The sequence below is a fragment of the Capra hircus genome, chromosome 11, assembly GCF_001704415.2.
Source record: "Capra hircus breed San Clemente chromosome 11, ASM170441v1, whole genome shotgun sequence".
NCBI lineage: Eukaryota > Metazoa > Chordata > Mammalia > Artiodactyla > Bovidae > Capra > Capra hircus.
This window is the reverse complement of record NC_030818.1, coordinates 104,667,738-104,682,647: the sequence shown is the minus strand read 5'-3', so window position 1 is coordinate 104,682,647 and position 14,910 is coordinate 104,667,738. Positions and strand designations below refer to the sequence as shown.

Genomic DNA, 14,910 nt, shown 5'->3' with positions numbered 1-14,910 from the left:
TGCAGGAACCAGGGGAAGGTGGCCTGGGGGCTGATCCCAGGAGACCCTGAACCCGCACAGTGAGCAGCCTGACTGGGGAACCAAACACCAAGGTCGGCCCCTCTTACAACAGGAGAGTTTCGATACGACCAGTGCCCTTCCTCCAATGATGACCTACCACCACGCAGGAGACAGGCTTCCTAAAAGTTCAGTGTAAACGTGTGCACACGTGCACTGTGTGTCCACACGCGCGCGCCTGTGCTTGTGTGTGTGCGCGCACAAGCCTGCGTGTACACAGATGTCTGAAGGTTGGTGGCTTCGAACACGAAGTGAAGAAAGCCTCTCCCCTTCCAGAGTTTGTTTATTACCCGTCACACCTTGGGCTTCTGCTGGCCACAGGAATCTGTAATTCACACCCCTGCCGGTCTTCAGTAGTTCTTATTTGTAAGTTTAGCCATTAGATTGGCAAACGGGTTAGGAAACCTCAGCGTGGTAATAGCCGCCCTGGAAACCATAAAAGCAACTTGACAGGTCTGGCTACACAAATTGAAAACTCAAGCGTCACCAACACAACAAGCCAAAAGCTAAACCCAAAGTTCAAAGAAAAGGACAAACGTGACAGAATAAACGGGACGGAGGTGGGCTCAGTCCTTGATGAGGAAAGCTCTGGGCAAGAAAAAGCCATGCGCCGCAACAGAAAGGCATTCGAAGCGCGGACACGCAGGCAATTTTCCAAGCGGCCAACGGTGAGATAAACAGATGTTCTGCACCACCAGGAGGTAAGGAGATTAAGCTCCAAGTGGCGAGGCTTGTTCTACCTGTGAGGTTGCCAGAGGCGGACGGAGGACAGGAGCCAGCCCCACAGGGCACACGGTGCTCAGCCGGGCCTTTCCGGAGGGCATTTTGGCCAAAATACATCCCAGTCCTTGGCCAGGCAGTGTCTCTTCTAGGAATTTACCCTTGGGAAAGCTGAGCCGGCGGCTTCCAGGGACAAATCAGCAAAGACGTTCATCACGGCACGAGTTAAACCTGTGAAAACCCAAGCCAAGTTATGTGGAGTCCCTAGTTCTGGCTCATTAGATACTTTTCCCAAACTTTTGGTGATAAAGAAGTATCACTCTCCTAATGGGAAGACAGTGTTTATTAAACAATTTACTGAAGAATTAATTCAATGTTCTCATGGGTTTCTTGACACTTGGCCCCAAATTCCCCAGGCAGATAAGAAACAGCCCCCTTCTCATCCCTGTAGGAATAAAGCCTCTGATTTATTTTCTCCTGTCCAATTTCTAGTACTTTCTAGACAGGAAACAAAACCCCAGTTCACCCCGAGAGATGTCTAGGTCGGGGCCCCGGAGGCTGGCACGGGGGGCACAGAGGCAGTGTCTGCCTTCCTTTCGATGTGCCCCTCGCACGGGTCAGAGCCCGCCACACCTGCCCCAGGGCCCTGAGGGGCAGTGGGACACCCCAGGCCTTGAGTGAAGGTCTCTGAGCTGTTAGAAAAATCACACAAACCGGGAGAGAACTTCAGGGCCACACGGTCAGCGAGGACCACAGGCCACCTGCCTTGCTGCTTGGTGGGGGTCCTAGATGACAGTGCTCCCTCCTCCTCCCCAAACTGGCCAATGTCAGGTGTGCCTTAACACGCTTTCTCCTGCAGGGACGCCCATGCAGCCAGGCCCCGGGTACCCCAGCCTCCACCCGGCCTCCCCAAGGCCAACCGGGCAGGCTCAGGTGCTCAGAGACCCTGAGTGATAGGTGGGCCCTGCCCCTGCCCCGCCCTCTGCTGCTCCGGCCCTGGGCTTGCACTGCACAGCAGGCCTGAACCCTGCCACCCAGCTTCCCTGCAACAGCACTCTTGCCCCTGGGGAGCTGCTTATCCATCCGCGGCCCCTGTTCCTTCTCCCGAAGGTGGAGGTGAAGCAGCAAGCACACACACAGCGGCATTTGGCCAAGGCAGCTGGAGGCCTGGGCAGCTTTCCTAGAGAGAAGGCTGGACGCGCAGCCCAGAGCTCGGGGTACTGGCAGGGGAGCGGGGAGCGGGTGAGGGGACGCACAGGGGCCGGCGGCTTCCCGGGGGCCAGACTGGAGCTCCGTGCAGACTCGAGGAACCCCCTCCGCCAGCCCGGAGGAGGAGGGGGCACGGTGCTCGGCACACGGCGGCGCCGGGCCCGGCAGGAGTTTCCGGTTACCGCACTGACCACAGGAAGAGCACCAGCCGCAAAGCAGCCCGTCCGCGCCCGGCGGGGGCCCACGCCCTCCCGGCCTGCACGTCCCCCGCCCCCGCCCGGGACCGCGGAGGCAGGGCAGCGTCTGCCGACCCGGCCACCGACTCAGCGCCCAGCAGTTGGCGGCCCCCGGGGAGAGGGGCCCCGCAGCGCCGGAGGGCCCCGCCTCTGGCCGGGAGCGGACGGGGGTCAGACCTCAAGCCGGCTACTCACTCCGAGCGCCCCGGCGCCCCCCGGGGGCCGGCCGGGGACGGGAGGGGGGGCCGTCTCCGGAGGCTCGGGCCGCCTCCGGGCGGGGCCGGCGCGGGGCGCGGGGCGCCGGGCGCGGGCGCCGGGCGGGAGCGGGGGCGGCGCGCGGCTCCTGCGGCTCCTCCGCGGCGCGGCCGGCAGGTGGGCGCGCGCTCGCCGGGCGGGGGTCCGGCCGGGCCGCGCGCCTCCCCCGGAACTCGGCCGTGCCATTCCCATGATGCCCAGCCACCGGGCACGGCTTCCGGAGCGCGGCCGCCGCCGCCCCGCCGCCGCCGGTAGGTCCGGGGATGGGGCTCCGGGGCCGCCCCGCCCTGCGCGCGCCCCGCCCTCCCGCGCGCCCCCGGCGCCCGCAGCCCGCCCCCCGGCCCGGGACCCCGCCGCCTCCCCGGGACCGACGCGGGCGCGGGCTGGGGGCCGGCGCAGGGCCGAGTGGGCGGCGGGGGCCGGGCCGGAGGGCGGGCGCGCAGGCCGCTCCGCGGCGCCAGGCCGCCGGGGAAGGGGCCGCCGCGGGCGGCGTGGACTCGGCCGGGCGCCGGCTAGGCACCGCGGCCCCAGAGGCAGCTCCTGGCCCGGGCCCCCGTCGGCGCGCGCCCGCGTTCCTCGAAGCCGGCCGGGCGCGGGGCCCAGGTGAGGCCAGGTGAGGGCCGGCGGCGGCGGGGGTGGGGGGTCCCGCGCTCAGCCCTCCCGCGGAGATCGCGCCCCGCGCCCCGCCCCACGCAGCTTCCGGGAGGGTCCCCTGCCCCGCCCCGGCTTCCCGGCCAGCCCCTCGCCCCCAAACCACGGAGCCCAGAATATAAAGCCGGGGCGCAGCCCAACCCCTCCCTGCTGGAGGACCGGGTCGCTGCTCCGGTTACAGGGATGCCTCCTGGCAGAGGCCGCGCTGGGGGTGAGCGCCCCTAGGCCGGGAGCAAAGGGCGGGCAGGGCCAGCCGAGGGTCTCGCCTTGCCTGCGGCCCTCCAGCCACAGACAGCGGCTCTGCAGCTTTGCTTGGAGCCGTCCTTGCTGTGTTGTCAAGCCTCGCCTTCTGGCAAGCCCGGCCGAAATTCCAGCCCACACCCACTTCAGGCCAGCAATCCGGAGAGGCCCTCCTGGGCTTTGTAACCCTGACCCTCAGCTCCCTACCCCAGGGGGCCAGCCAGGAGTGCACAGCATTGTGGGGAACCCAGAGCTGTGCTGGGCATCCGTGCAGGGAACCAGGCTTGTCTGCGGATAAGCATTAGTGAGGTTCTGCTCTCCTGGAGTGGAGAAGGAAATGGCAACCCACTCCAGTGTTCTTGCCTGGAGAATCCCAGGGATGGCGGAGCCTGGTGGGCTGCCGTCTCTGGGGTTGCAGAGTCGGACACGACGGAAGCCACTTAGCAGCAGCAGCAGCAGCAGCAGCCCTCCTGGAGACAGGAGGTGTCTGTCTAGAGAGAGAGGTCTAGGGCCCCTAGCACGGTTCAGACTCTGGCACCACGTGGCTTTGGGGCCCCCACAGTCACCCTCCAGACCTGGTTCTGGGGCTCTTGGGGTGCAGGCTAGCAGTCTGACAAAAGTGGGAGCCCCCTGGCTTCAGCCCGCAGTCCCCCAAAGTACAGTTGAGGGGGTTTTCCAGAATGATTCATCTTATGTAGACCATTGTTTTAAAGCCACAAGCCAAGTTGTCGCTGGAGACACCCTCTGAATTTTTAACCTCATTCTTGGGCTAGATAATCTGACAGTTCAGAAAACCACTCCCTGGGAGTCCGAGCTGGAGACAGCATTTAGAAGCAGTGACCACAGTCAAGGTGAGGAGCAGAGAGGAGCGTTCCCTCCCGTGCTGTCTGTTGCCTGGAGTAGAAGTCACTGGGATCCGTCCCCAGGCGCTTCTTCAGACAGCACTGCTGCTCAGCAAGTTAACATTCCTGGTCTAGACTCTCGAGAAGGCCTATGGGAATGTCTTGTACGCTGCTATTTTACCAGGGCAGCTTGAATAATACCAGGGCAGTGAGGTTGGCACAGCCCAGTGGAAGAGCCCTCCCCCTCGGCGTTGCCCGCTCCCACTGTCCTTAGCGGGGGATCTCCTCGGAGGGTGGTGTTGCGGGAAAGACCACCTGCTGTCGTGGGGCTCCATCTGAGGACTTTGAAGTGGCTTCTCACGTCCCCAGCTATGCATGTCCTGGTACATCAGACCGATGGCTCAGGGAAGTTGGAACTATTGTGGTTAACTGTATTTGGCCTCAGGGTAAGTTCTTCCAAAATTGAATTTCGAGGCCTTAAATTAATGCACTTTCTTTCCCCCAAAACATTTACCAGCGATAGTTTCAGCCTCTGAATTAAGTCTCTGATTCTCTTTAATCCTGACAGTCAAAAGTCTTTTTAAAAAGTGGGCCCAAGACGCTACAGAGTACACGTAGGGAGATGAAGGCCCAGTCCTTGAACTGTTCTGCAGACGTTACACTGAACCTGGACTTGAAGAGAATCACAGGTAATTGCAGCAAATTCTTTGACGTTGAAGTTTCACTTTTTGAGCATAAATATCCATAGCAAAGGACTTCCTTCTGAATTGGTCACACCCTCTGGTTAATTGCTCGTCACACCTGTTTGGGCACGTCTTTGCCTAGGTGGCCGGGCCAGGCTTTCTTGGAAAGGACTGTGGTGTGTAAACACAGGATTCTGTGCTCGTCAGTCAGGAAGGAAGCTCCTCCGGGAGAAGGATCTGCAGGGAGCAAAGCAAACACCCAGGCCACTTCCGGCCACCCCCACCCCCAGGCTCCCAGGCAGCAACAGCCTTGCCCGGCACCGTTTGGGGTTGGAACTCAATTTCCCTGCTTCCAGGAGCGCTGCCAAGCTCTCCTCTTGACTCTCGGTCACTTGCGTTCCAGTTTGTGAGGGGTCAGGAGAGGTCGGAGAGACGTGTTCAGAACTGATAGTGGTGGTGTATCTTGCGTCTTGCTAATTCTCTGTGTACAACCTGCTCCATGTACCCGCCATGGTGGTGGTCCCAGACGGCTAGTGTCAAGGCCTCTGGGAGCAAGTCCACACTGTGTTCCCAAGGGCAGCCCAGCGGTTCTGCCAGCCCAGCCACGTTTGGACTGAGATTCAGAAAGCAGAGAAGCCACACAGCGTGAGGAAGGGCACGTGACTGTTTGGGGCAGTGTCTGTGCTAATTACATGCAAATAATCGTACGGTCCCCTGAGATCATCTGGCAAACACACATTCAGGCTTCTCCAATAGAAAGGCTTCTGTGTCAATAACTCTCCAAAGGCGTTTAGGTGCTCACAGCACGTAACTTCTCTTTTCAGGAGCTGCTAGTTTGTGTCAAGAGCCAACCAACCCGTGATGTGTCGCTGAGCCTGACTCCCACTAGTCGACAGTTCCACCCGGCCAGAAGCTTTGCGCCTTCGTCCCGTCACCCCCTCTTGACGACTTCGGAAGGTAAACTCCGCCTCTGCTCCTTCACCGGAGAAGATGGTCGGAGGGATGATGGAAGAAGGACACTCGCGTCAGCTTCCACGAGCTCGGCCCAGGGGGCTTGGAAGCATTTTCTCATGAGTCTCCTCGGCCACCCGCCCCGTACAGCCGAGGAAGCTGAGGCCCGGGGGCCCACGGCCGGCCGGACCTTCGCCAGGCCCGTGGCTCCCGTGCGACCTGACCCGGGGCGCCCGCCCGGCGTGCCCCCCCGCAGGATGTGAAGCGGGCAGAGAAGCAAAGCCCCACCTCTGCGCGCCGCCCGCTAGGATGTTTCTCATGAACGCGCCTCCTGTGCTGGCCCTGCGGTCCGCGTGGGAGGCCTTCGGCCCACCTGGGAGCTGTAGGTTTCCCCGATGCTTCTCAGAGCCCAGAGAGGGCAGCTCGAGAGCGGCGGCGAGCGCCCAGGTGCAGATGGCCATCAGCAGGCTTCAGGGCGACAAGGCAGCCCTGGGCATGAGTGGCGAGCATGCCCGGCCGGGAAGCCAGAGGGCAGAGAGGGGCCGGGGCGCCCTGCCAGCTGCCAGCCCCGCCTTTGCGGCCTGTGGTCTTGCTGTGGGTCTTGACCCCAAGCAGGAGGAGGAGGAGGCCTCCAGCCTCGGGCCCCTGGTGCCGGACTCGGACAGCGACGACTCGGTGGACCGGGACATCGAGGAAGCCATCCAGGAGTACCTGAGGGCCAAGAGCGGGGCCGCTCCACCACCTGCATCTGGGGACGCAGCCCGTCGGTGCAGACCAGAGCCACCTCTGAGCGGCGCCCCAGCCACCCCACGTCCCCCAAACCCTGCAGCTGGCCCCAGCCCTGTCCGGGGCTCCGCCTCCCCGCTCAGCGTGAGCAGCGATGACTCCTTCGAACAGAGCATCCAGGCGGAGATTGAACAGTTCCTGAGCGAGAAGAGGCTGCATGAGACCCAGAAAGGTGGCCTCCCTGCCAGCAGAAAGGCAGACCCCGGCGACAGCCTGGCCAGAGCCACCTGCAGGCCTGGCGGAGAGCCGCCACTGAGGGCACCACAGCAGGACCTGCCGGGTGCCGGCAAGGAGTTCGTCTTCCGGAAGCTGCCCAGGTCCGCGAAGGCCAGCGCACTGCCCAGAGGCCTCAGGTGCAAGGTCGCCACCGAGCCAGCTGCTGCTGCCACCGTGGGGCCCCCTGCAGAGGCCGCGCCGGGTAAAGGTGGGGTCCGCAGGGGCGCGGGCTGCACGCGGAAGGGCAGGCGGCCACGGAGCACCGCCCCGGTGCCTGAGGAGCCTGACTCGAGCAGCGACGATGGCATCGAGGAGGCCATCCGGCTGTACCAGCGGGAGCAGCGGAGGGGGGCCCGGGGCCAGCAGGGGCCCCTGCCCACAGAGGAGAAGGGGCCCCGCAGCCTGAGGGGGCCCTGGCCCGAGGCCCACAGCAAGACCCCCGGCAAGAAGAAGCCAGCAGCCCCCAAGGCCATGGACCTCGGCCCGGGCAGCCCAGACCCTGAGCACCCGCCCAGGCCCCCCAGGGAAACCACGGCTCCCGTGCCTCCGGGGAGCGTGGCTGCTGAGAGCCTGGGCCTGGACGGGTCCCCACGCCGGGCAGACACGTCTGCTGAGCTGATGTGTGCCGAGGCCATCCTGGACATCTCCAAGGCCATCCTGCCAGCCCCCGTGGACGGTGGGGAAAGGCCCGCACCCACCAGCCCGCTGCGCCAGGGCCCCGACGGCGACAGCAGCGCCGTGGACAGTGATGACAGCATCGAGCGGGAGATCCGGACGTTCCTGGCCCTGAAGGCGCAGTCGGGGGGCCCGCTGCCCCACACAGAGACCTGCGCCCGGCCCGCCCACAGCCCACCGCCGCCCAGCCTCAGCGCCCCGGCCCCTGACACTCCAGACCCGTCCCCGGGCTGCAGGAGGAGGCGCAGCAGGACGCCCTGCACACCCAGGCGGCCCAGGGACACGGCCGAGACGCAGGATGCCCAGGACGCCGAGCGCGGCCAGGGCCGGGTGCAGCCTGGCCAGGGGCGAGCCCCCGAGGCCCCCAGGAGGGAAAGCGAGAGCCACAGCCAGCCTCTCCCCTTCAAGACGGGCGGGCCGGGCGATGAGCTCGGGGCCCCGGACCCACTGGGAGCCGCACCACCTGGCCCCGGGCAGACGGCCGAGGGGAGGCGCGGGGACAGACAGGCGAGCTCCGAGGAGAAGAGCAGCTCGCTGGATAGCGACGAGGACCTGGACACGGCCATCAAGGACCTGCTGCGCTCCAAGCGGCGGCTCCGGAAGCGGTGCAGGGACCCCCGGGCTGGCTGCAAGAAGAGGGTCCGCTTCAGCACCACGGAGACGCAGTTCCTGGACAAACTGGGGGGCTTCCAGAAAGACTGGAGAGACCGAAGCCCCCATCTGCTGAAAAGCTGTCTCTCCAAGTCCAGAAGGGACAGCAGGGAGAGCCCGGGGAGACCCCTGCATGTCCCCTGCCGGGAAACAGCAAGGGCGAAGGTGGACGGCTCAGAGCCAGAGGACGCACCCTCGGGCCCCTCAGCACCCTGGACCCGGGGCAGGGCTGCGCCCGGGGGCCCGTTCTCCAGGGAGTCGGCAGCCCGCGAGCCTCCTGGTGCCACCGAAAGCCCCAGCTCCCTGTCTGACGAGAGCAGCTCCGTGGACAGCGACGACAGCATCGAGCTGGAGATCAGGAAGTTTTTGGCCGAAAAGGCCAAGGAGTCCTTGAGCGGATCAGAAATTGCAGGAGGGGGCCCAGCCGCCCTGGGAACGCTGACTGGGGCCAGGCCAGAGCTCCCGGGCAGGAAAGCATTGCCCCATGGCCCTGCTGCCCAGCCTCGCACGTGCACGAGGAGCCAGAGGGTCAGGGGGGCCCCGCTGCTGGGGGCCGAGGGCCCCCAGGGGCCAGGAACAGCCCTTGCTCCAGGCGGGGGGAGCAGCCTGCACCCTGAGCAGCCCTGTGCCCCGGCCACCTTGGCCCGGTGCGAGTTGGCGCCACCCAGAAGCACCAGCGGGCCTGCCCCTGCCAAAGGAGCGCCGGCTCCAAGGAGAAACATCTGTGCCCCCAGAGACCCGGGCCCCAGGGGGCCCGACAGGGTTACAGGGGAGGGCACGTTCGGCCAGCTCCCGAGCCGCGCAGAGGCTGGCGCCCGGGCAGAGGGCCGCGGCTCGCTGGCACGGACCCCGGGCTCCCAGCGGGACGGGGCACCCCGGGCCGGCCTCACCCTCCCCTGGCCTGACCTCACCCCCCAGAGCCAGCTGCAGAGCACCTGGGTACTGGGCCCGGAAGGCAGGGACATGGCTGCGTGGAGAGGGGGCCTTGGTGGCCAGAAGGAGAAGGGGCCGGGGGGCCAGGCCCGGGGCTCACCCAGCCTCGCCACAGACCCCCGGAGGGGCCTGCCCTTTGCTGGCTTCTCGCCACTGCTCTCCACGCAGCTATTCCATTTCGGGAAGAGCGTGCCTTGGGGCGCCAAGCAGACCGGCCTCTTCAGCCCTGGCCTGGGTCTGCCGCTGCAGGGCCCGTCCTTCTCGGCCTTCCGGGAGGCCCAGGCCACCTGCGGCCCGGTGTTTGGAAGCCCTCGCCTGCTGGTGAAGGAAAGCAGCCGCTGGCCTTGCAGGAAGCCCCGGGCAGGGCTCGGCCTGTCCGACAGGAGGGGCTCGGGGCCAGAAGAGGGTGTCCTGGACCTGCGGTTTGGGCGCAGGGGGCTGGACAGAGACGAGGAGGAGCCGGAGGCCCTGGGCAGCGACGCCAGCGAGCTCAGCGACACGTCGGTGGAGGAGGGCAGCGGGCCCGCGGCCCAGGGCCCAGTGCTGCAGCTGTGAGCGCCGCGCGCGTGCAGGCCCTGCAGCCACGCCCCTGGTGGAACGGGGGCCCTGGGGGTCCCTGTGCAGCCTGTACATGTGTACACTAACGTGAAACCATGTTTTTATTTAACAGACGTGTCCTGGTAAATACGATTTTTGTAGCCTTTTTTGTAAATTATTTAAAGTGCTGTGAAAACTATTTTTGGTGAACGCCACTGTTGGATCCTGCGGGGCGTTCCTCGCAGCGGTTTTCCGTGGGCTCCGCACAAGTCTTGGATCAGCAGACTCGGTTCCGCGCGTCCCCGCGCTCAGGGCCGACCGCTGGTGGACGTGGCCTGCTGCGACCTCAGTGCCAGCCCTGGGAAGGCAGCCGCCAGAGCCCTGCCCGAGACTCACCAGACGCCCCGGCCGTCCCTGTCAGGGCGCTGCTGGCAGCACTCCTCAAGTGAAAGAGCCCCCGCCTCCCCCGCAGAGGTCCGCCGGGGTCCTCAAGCAGAAAAGCGTTTCTAAGCACAAAGGCCGGCGAGCAAACCAGCCCCCCGGGGCGCACACCGAGGCCCCCAGGGAGACCGCCGGCCAGCCGTTCACACCTGGAGCCTCTGTTGTTGAGTGTCCAGGCCTCCTCAGTTCTGACACAAGTCCACCAGCTCAGTAAACCCTTTTATGCGGAAGCTGCCGTCCTTCACGTTCAATCACAGCTCCAGATGGTCTCAGCCAGCCCGTGTGTGTCCACTGTCCTCATCCTCATCAGTGCCCACAGAGCGGCTGGTGCCCGGAGTCCTGAGGACCGAGCCCGCCGGGGGCGGGGGCTGGGCGGGTTGGGGGTGGGCTCCGGCAGCGGGCCGGCGCGCCCGTCCACCCCGTGTTCTCGGTGCCTGATGGTGCCGCGCACAGCTGGGACCAGCCTGGTTCCCTGTGCCTTCTGCTGCTCAGCTGCCGCGGGGCCCACGGCCGAGCATGGACGTTCACACACCATTGTCCAGCGAACCTTCACCGACCACCCCGGGCATCACAGCTCATCGGTGCAGCTGCGGCGGGCCTGGCGCGAGGTTTAAGTTGCCGCTGAAGTTGGTCGTTACTCTAACGTGCCAGTGAATTTTCACAGGTCATGCCCCCGCCCTGGGTCTTAGCGGGAATACCCACTGGGGACGTGTGCGGCACCTACAGTGTCCGGGGTCAGGCGCTGTGATGAGCAGCCCTGTGGATCCCGTGACCCCCTGGTGCCCGCATGGTGTGAGTCTGATGTTTCCGTTGGCAAATATTCATTCACTGAAGTGCTTCCCAGGAAATCAACTCATTAATCCATGCTTTAAGTTGTATTTAATTTTAAAGGAGTGCTTTTAACACTTGACAACAAAAATCAGTTTGTTTTGTATATATGAACTGGGTTTTTTAATGCTAATAAATCAAGCACTGCTCACACCTCAATTGATGTGGTCTGTCCTGTGCAGAGTGGCCTTTGCAGGATGTTGACGTGAGGACCCAGCGTCCGGGACCTGCCAGGCTTCCACCCTTGCCATCGAGGACAGCCGCGGGCACCTCTCTGCTCCTGGCCCCATCGCCGCCCCCCAGACCCTTCCCACCTTCCTCCCCCTCAGCCTCCCCACCCCTGTTCTGGCTGCTCCCCGGGCACTGCAGGCATGCCTGGTTTTCACGACCTGGATGTAACCCTGATAGCGTGGGCCCATCCTGAGATTGCCCGCAAGCCAGGCTGCATAAAAGCTTTTGTTTTCCCACTTGCCGCCCCCCAACATGGTCAACACTGGTGCACCCTGGGGCCAGGGTGGGAGGTGTCCTGCAGCCTGTCCGCAAAGGGGCTGGAGTGGCACTTGCCTGGTGGAGCCCACCTGCCAGAGCAGAGGACATGGGCTGGAGCCCGCGCGCACAGCTCGAGAAAGCCCACACACAGCCACGTGGGCCCAGCACGGCCCAAACCAGTCGGCTTCTTTCAGGAGGGGAGCCGCAGTGGGGGCGGCGGGAGCACGGCTGAGCAGTGACGGCTTCATCCACAGCCGCAGTCCAGCCCCTCCGCTGGTCCTGGCCCCGCCTCACGTCCAAGGGTCACAGCGCTCCGGGCGGGACGCACCCCCACCCGCAGGAAGAGGCTGGGGAGGGCGTGTGGCCAGAGCAAGCCGAAGGTCCCGAGGCCTGCCGAGGAGGACCTGCCAGTGTGGGGGACACGGACCCACTCCCTGCTCTGGGGGGGTCCCGCCTGTCCCGGAGCAACTAAGCCCGGATTCCACAGCTACGGAGCCTGAGCTCTGGAGCCCGGGAACTGGAGCGACTGAAGCCCGAGCGCCCTAAGGCCGGTGCTCAGCAAGAGGAGCCGCACGCGGCAAGGAGAAGGCGGCGCGCGCACTGCAGCTGGAGGAGAGCCTGCAGGGCAAGGGAGGCCCGGCACAGCCAGCGAGGAATGACTGAATAAGGGGGCCCCTCTCGCTGCCCAGGGAAGGGAGGTCGCTGCAAGCTGGGGCCACACGTTCACGCCCCTTACCGCCAAGGAGGGGGGCAGATCCCACCCCACGTCAGAAGCCCTAACGGCAGAGATGGGGTGGGAGGCGGGGAGAGCCCTGGGGGCGAGCGCCTGACGTTCACCACCCGCGTGTCCACAGAGGACGGGGTCTTCGAGAATCTGAGCTGTCAGCAGGCTCACCCCAGCGCTGAGTTTGGCTGCTCTTTCTCATCACTGTTGTCGTTTCGGCTCTGCTGGGTCTCCCTTGCTGCACACGGGCTTCTCCGGTGGGGGCGAGCGGGGTCTCCCCTTGGTCACAGAGCTCGGGATCCTCAGTGCGGTGGCCTCTCCGGCCATGGCGCCAGGCTCCAGGCGCTCCGGCTCGGTCACTGCAGCTCTTGGGCTTAGATGCTCCGTGGCGTGTGGGATCCTCCTGAACCAGGGATCCGACTTGTGCCCTGCAGTGGCAGGCACGTTCTTCACCACGAGACTGCCAGGGACACCCCAGATACTCAGTTTAAATAACAGCACTTTGCTCATGTAAAAAGCACTGCCACCTTGATCCCACCCCTTCCTCAAAATTAACTTTAGGGCCGGTGTTGACACGGAGAAACAGCAACAAATCCCACCCTCGCTGTCTGCAGACCACCTCCAGGTCAGTACCAGGCAAGGCTGCCGGGGAGGGAAATACGTTATTTCTGTTTTGAATCTTTGAGATCTCTGATGTTTTGCGTACTGGACAGAGGGATTTGTCTTCCCAACATCAACACATTTTACTATGTATTTGAAACCATTTATTCTAATTAACTGTAAATAAAAGGTGAAATATCACTGAAGAAAAATAGGGAAATATGAAAATACACCTCTGGAGTAAGGAGTTCCTAGTTTTAGGCCGACTCAGCAGCTAAATTAAGCGATGAGAAAAGTGCTGTGAAACTGTCAACGTTTCATTTAAGAGTGGAGCAGAGCGGCCGGATGCAGGTCTCGTGAGTGGAGACAGGGCTTCTCTATGGCCGTGCATTTAACATAATAATCAGTGGAAACTGGTGTTTGTTACCCTGAGTGTTTCGATCGCCTTTCCCGTAATTGCTTTGATTGGATTTAAGATTTTGAAAGATCTCAGCGCGGTGGTCCGAAGACTGATGGGTGTGATTTTCTCCCCATTTTTCAACGAGCCGTTCTGTGTGCTATTACCCTGGGCATAAGGCACCGTCTTGTGCCAAAAGATCAGCCTGTCGATCCAAACTCTCCTCCCTCCCCCAGCACACAGAGATTGCAGTATGGCCCGTGGTCGCAGAGTCGGACACGACTGAGTGACTAAAAGGATAAATTTCATGATAATCACTGGAGTTCCTGGGTGACTCGTGCAAACACCAAGAAGTCAGGGCGGGTCTATGGGGTCGGAAGCTGATGACCTTGTCCCTCCAGGCCCCCCTCCACCACCAAAGCGGGGGCCCAGGGCCTGCGACAGGGCAGCCCCTCTAGACCCTAATTCCCCACCCACAGAGGGATGTGGAGTAAGACTTGCTGCGGCGATGCCGTCGAAGCCCTCTGAAGACCGTGAGACAGCGGACGGGTGGGCCCACGTGGCCGACGGGCGTCCGCAGGGGCCCGGCCCCAGGAGGGCGTGGGGACTGGGAGCCTGCGCCAGAGGCGGCGGATGACTTCTCAGGAAGACGGGTGCACGTGTGATACAGAAGGTATTTCTGTCGTCCACTTTCCAGACATTTATTCAACGTGCAAGAGTCTAACTTCCCATTAACTCATTAGCAACTGGCACAGAAACACTGGTGGCCGGCTACGAGGGGTACTGAAAGCGCTTCACTGCCTGATTCTGAAGCCGGAACTAACTCGCTGAAGCTCACCCGAGCACTCGGCACCTGCTGTGTTTGTGGGCATCGGCTTGACTTACGGGCCCAGCCTGGGCCCTGACCGTCACACACTGTCCCACCCCGAAGTGCACTGCTCACGGTCAAGGCTTCGGGGCAGACGGTCCTGGGGCTTGACAGCCACGGCCGCCCTGAGGACTCCGCGTTTCCGGCCAGCGCTTCTCTTCTGTTAAGTTTCAAAACTGGACTGATAACTCGTCCTTTTTTATCCTCCCTTTTGTATTTCAATAGAGGATAGAATGCAGACGCATTCTGAGTATTTTGGTGTTTTTAGTGACAAGCTGTGAAAAATGCATTTTCAGTTTGGTGCCTGGAGCCTGTGCTGGTTTTCCAGCGAACGAAAAGGATTTGACTGATCAGCAGATCCTGGCTCCAGCCTCAGCTTTGTATCACTTCTGTTAAAGGGACTGGTTTTCTCTAGAAACCATGTCTATCGCAAACGGAACCTTAAGGATGTTGCTGAAATGTTTACTTTTGCTTCACAAAGTGTTTAATGAAGAGCTAACTGGCCATGGTATTTCATTTCCTCCCAAATTAATACGTGAGTAAAAACTCTCTTCGGATAAAAACCCCGGTAAACAAGCAGCGTCGACAGTCTCTAACCGTCTCGTCTCTCCGGTCCCAACACCTCCCAGGTTTCCTGCAGCGGGTGGTCATAAGGGAAGCGAGATGGATGTCTGGAACACACATCCTGTCGGAGAAAATGGTTTTAATGTTTAGCTATGTGGCTGCTTCAGGTCTTGGTTCTGGCAGGGTTGTTCGCAGAGCCTCTGATTCTGGTGTGTGGGCTCCAGGTTGGGGCACACTGGATGGAACCCGAGCCCCTGCACTGCAAGGGGGACTCTTAACCAGTGGACCGCGAGGGAGGGAAGCCCCCGGGAATGCTGAGGACGGTCTAAATCATCGTGTTGGCTGAGAAGTAGCTAC

At 62.7% G+C, this 14,910-nt stretch overlaps 2 protein-coding genes across 6 annotated transcripts; both read left to right on the top strand.

The window, feature by feature from the left end:
- Window positions 663-6,107, top strand: LOC108637100 (translation initiation factor IF-2-like). Its single transcript, XM_018054749.1, has 4 exons — window positions 663-725; window positions 1,888-3,080; window positions 4,485-4,656; window positions 5,718-6,107. Exons 1-4 carry the CDS (start codon window positions 663-665, stop codon window positions 6,105-6,107), a joined length of 1,818 nt encoding a protein of 605 aa, XP_017910238.1.
- PPP1R26 (protein phosphatase 1 regulatory subunit 26) lies at window positions 2,608-11,070 on the top strand. 5 transcript variants are annotated; one of them, XM_018056193.1, is made up of 3 exons: window positions 2,608-2,728; window positions 4,779-4,899; window positions 5,718-11,070. In XM_018056193.1, the coding sequence occupies exon 3, from the start codon at window positions 6,154-6,156 to the stop codon at window positions 9,658-9,660; it is 3,507 nt and encodes a 1,168-aa protein (XP_017911682.1). In that variant the 5' UTR covers window positions 2,608-2,728; window positions 4,779-4,899; window positions 5,718-6,153; the 3' UTR covers window positions 9,661-11,070. The 5 variants fall into 5 exon arrangements, with proteins under 5 accessions (XP_017911682.1, XP_017911683.1, XP_017911681.1 ...); XM_018056194.1 differs by lacking the exon at window positions 2,608-2,728 and adding an exon at window positions 2,975-3,080; XM_018056192.1 differs by lacking the exon at window positions 2,608-2,728 and adding an exon at window positions 2,983-3,090.

What these genes read in the sequence shown, in the direction of transcription:
- LOC108637100 (XM_018054749.1), top strand. Translation starts at nt 663, where the DNA reads ATGCGCCGCAACAGAAAGGCATTCGAAGCGCGGACACGCAGGCAATTT. An exon ending in AATTTTCCAAGCGGCCAACG is followed by an intron (nt 726 to 1,887) that starts GTGAGATAAACA and finishes CTTCTCCCGAAG; the next exon opens with GTGGAGGTGAAGCAGCAAGC. An exon ending in TAACTGTATTTGGCCTCAGG is followed by an intron (nt 4,657 to 5,717) that starts GTAAGTTCTTCC and finishes TTCTCTTTTCAG; the next exon opens with GAGCTGCTAGTTTGTGTCAA.
- PPP1R26 (XM_018056193.1), top strand. Translation starts at nt 6,154, where the DNA reads ATGTTTCTCATGAACGCGCCTCCTGTGCTGGCCCTGCGGTCCGCGTGG.